At 47.8% G+C, this 1,367-nt stretch overlaps 1 protein-coding gene across 2 annotated transcripts in view; it reads left to right on the top strand.

The window, feature by feature from the left end:
* Positions 1-1,121, top strand: part of LOC103368287 (ribosomal protein S6 kinase beta-2-like) — a 16,272-nt gene extending 15,151 nt beyond the window's left edge. The window contains exons 16-17 of one of the 2 annotated variants that reach the window (XR_520767.1): positions 265-581; positions 658-1,121. Coding sequence is in view for 1 of the 2 variants with exons in the window: in XM_008296613.1 (XP_008294835.1) it covers positions 265-442 (178 nt within the window). In the remaining variant the exon portion in view is untranslated. Of the gene's footprint in view, positions 1-264 lie in introns of both variants that reach the window. The other variant, XM_008296613.1, reaches the window with a different exon arrangement.
* The last annotated feature ends 246 nt before the right edge of the window (positions 1,122-1,367 follow it).

Raw genomic sequence — 1,367 nt, 5'->3', positions numbered from 1 at the left:
TCTGGCAACAGGACTGTTTCTGTTGCATCACCCAAAAGTTTGCCAAAAAGAACCACTTCAGTTTAAAATGCATTATTTAAACGTTTCTCCAGAAAGCAAAATGACATTTTAAAAATCAGAACCCTGATTCCAACCCAGAGGCCGGTCGATGTGTCACATGAGGTGTCTGTTTGAGATCCAGAAGATAAATATGCTCATTGACCTTCTTCTATATATTTTTACAGCTTCACTGTGGTTTTTTTTTTCTTTGTCTGTTTCTTCCAGTCCTCTAAAGTTCTCCCCGGCCGGACCCTTCAAGTGCAGCATTGACGGAGAGCCGGACCTGTTCTCCCCCACTTCTCCACCAGCGGCTCCGTTTCGGGTTCCGCTGGAAAACGGAGCCGCCAGTCAGCCGATCAAAACGCCCGCGAGGAACAAGAAGCAGAAGGGACACCGGAGATGAGGGAGAAACCGGGTCAGGTTCACAGGTTCTGTAGCGTGCAGTAAGCGTAGATGCAGAGGAGGTGAAGGGGTTTTGCTGGAATCGTGCTTTAAGTTTGAGAAGCCAGAACCATCAGCGGGAAGCTGTCAGTGTTTTTTTTGTTTTTTTTCCTCTCATATCTTACATCACATCGTAGAAAGTGAATGTAGACACAGCTGCTGGGGCTTACTGTCCAGCACCTTCTGTTCTTTGTTACGACTCTCTCCAGGTACGCCACTTTACTCAGAGCTCACTGGATCAACGGAGGGCTTTTACACTTTTACAGAAGAACCTCAGTTTAAAGCTTTAATTTACAGCTTCGTACACATACGCCCGTCAGCCACAACATTAAAACCACTATCGTGTCCCTTTTGATTGGCCGAAGCCTCCACAGACCCTGAAGGTGTCTTTTGTGGTATCAGGCAACAAGACGGATCCTTTAAATCCTGTAAGCTGCGACGTGAGGCCTCCATGATTGGACTTGTTTTCCGGAACATTGAACAGATGCTCGATTGGACTGAGATCTCGAGAAGTTGCAAGTAGACAACTCAAGCTCTTTGTCATGCTCCTCGAACCCCTCCTGAGCAGTGTAAAGACAATCATCCTGCCGAAGAGGCCAGTGGGGCATATCACAGCTGTGGAGGGGCGGACATGGTCTGCAGCAATGTTTAGGTGGAGGAATAACAACTGTAATGAAGGCAGGACTCGAGGTTTTCAAGTAGAACATCATCTAGAACACCTCCCTGCCTCCACTGGCTGTTTTCAGTGGACAGGAGTCGGCATGGACAGGGGCTCTGACACCTCCAGACAAAGCAGGATAATGGTTTTCAGCAGGTTATGCTATAGCTACGAACCACCAACACATTTGTCCTGCTTTCCACACACCTCGTACGTGTCACCCCGATGA

Source organism: Stegastes partitus, unplaced genomic scaffold (genome assembly GCF_000690725.1).
Source record: "Stegastes partitus isolate 25-593 unplaced genomic scaffold, Stegastes_partitus-1.0.2 Scaffold1140, whole genome shotgun sequence".
NCBI classification, from domain to species: Eukaryota; Metazoa; Chordata; class Actinopteri; family Pomacentridae; genus Stegastes; species Stegastes partitus.
Note: the sequence above shows the minus strand (reverse complement) of the source record. Positions and strands in the feature narration are given on the sequence as shown.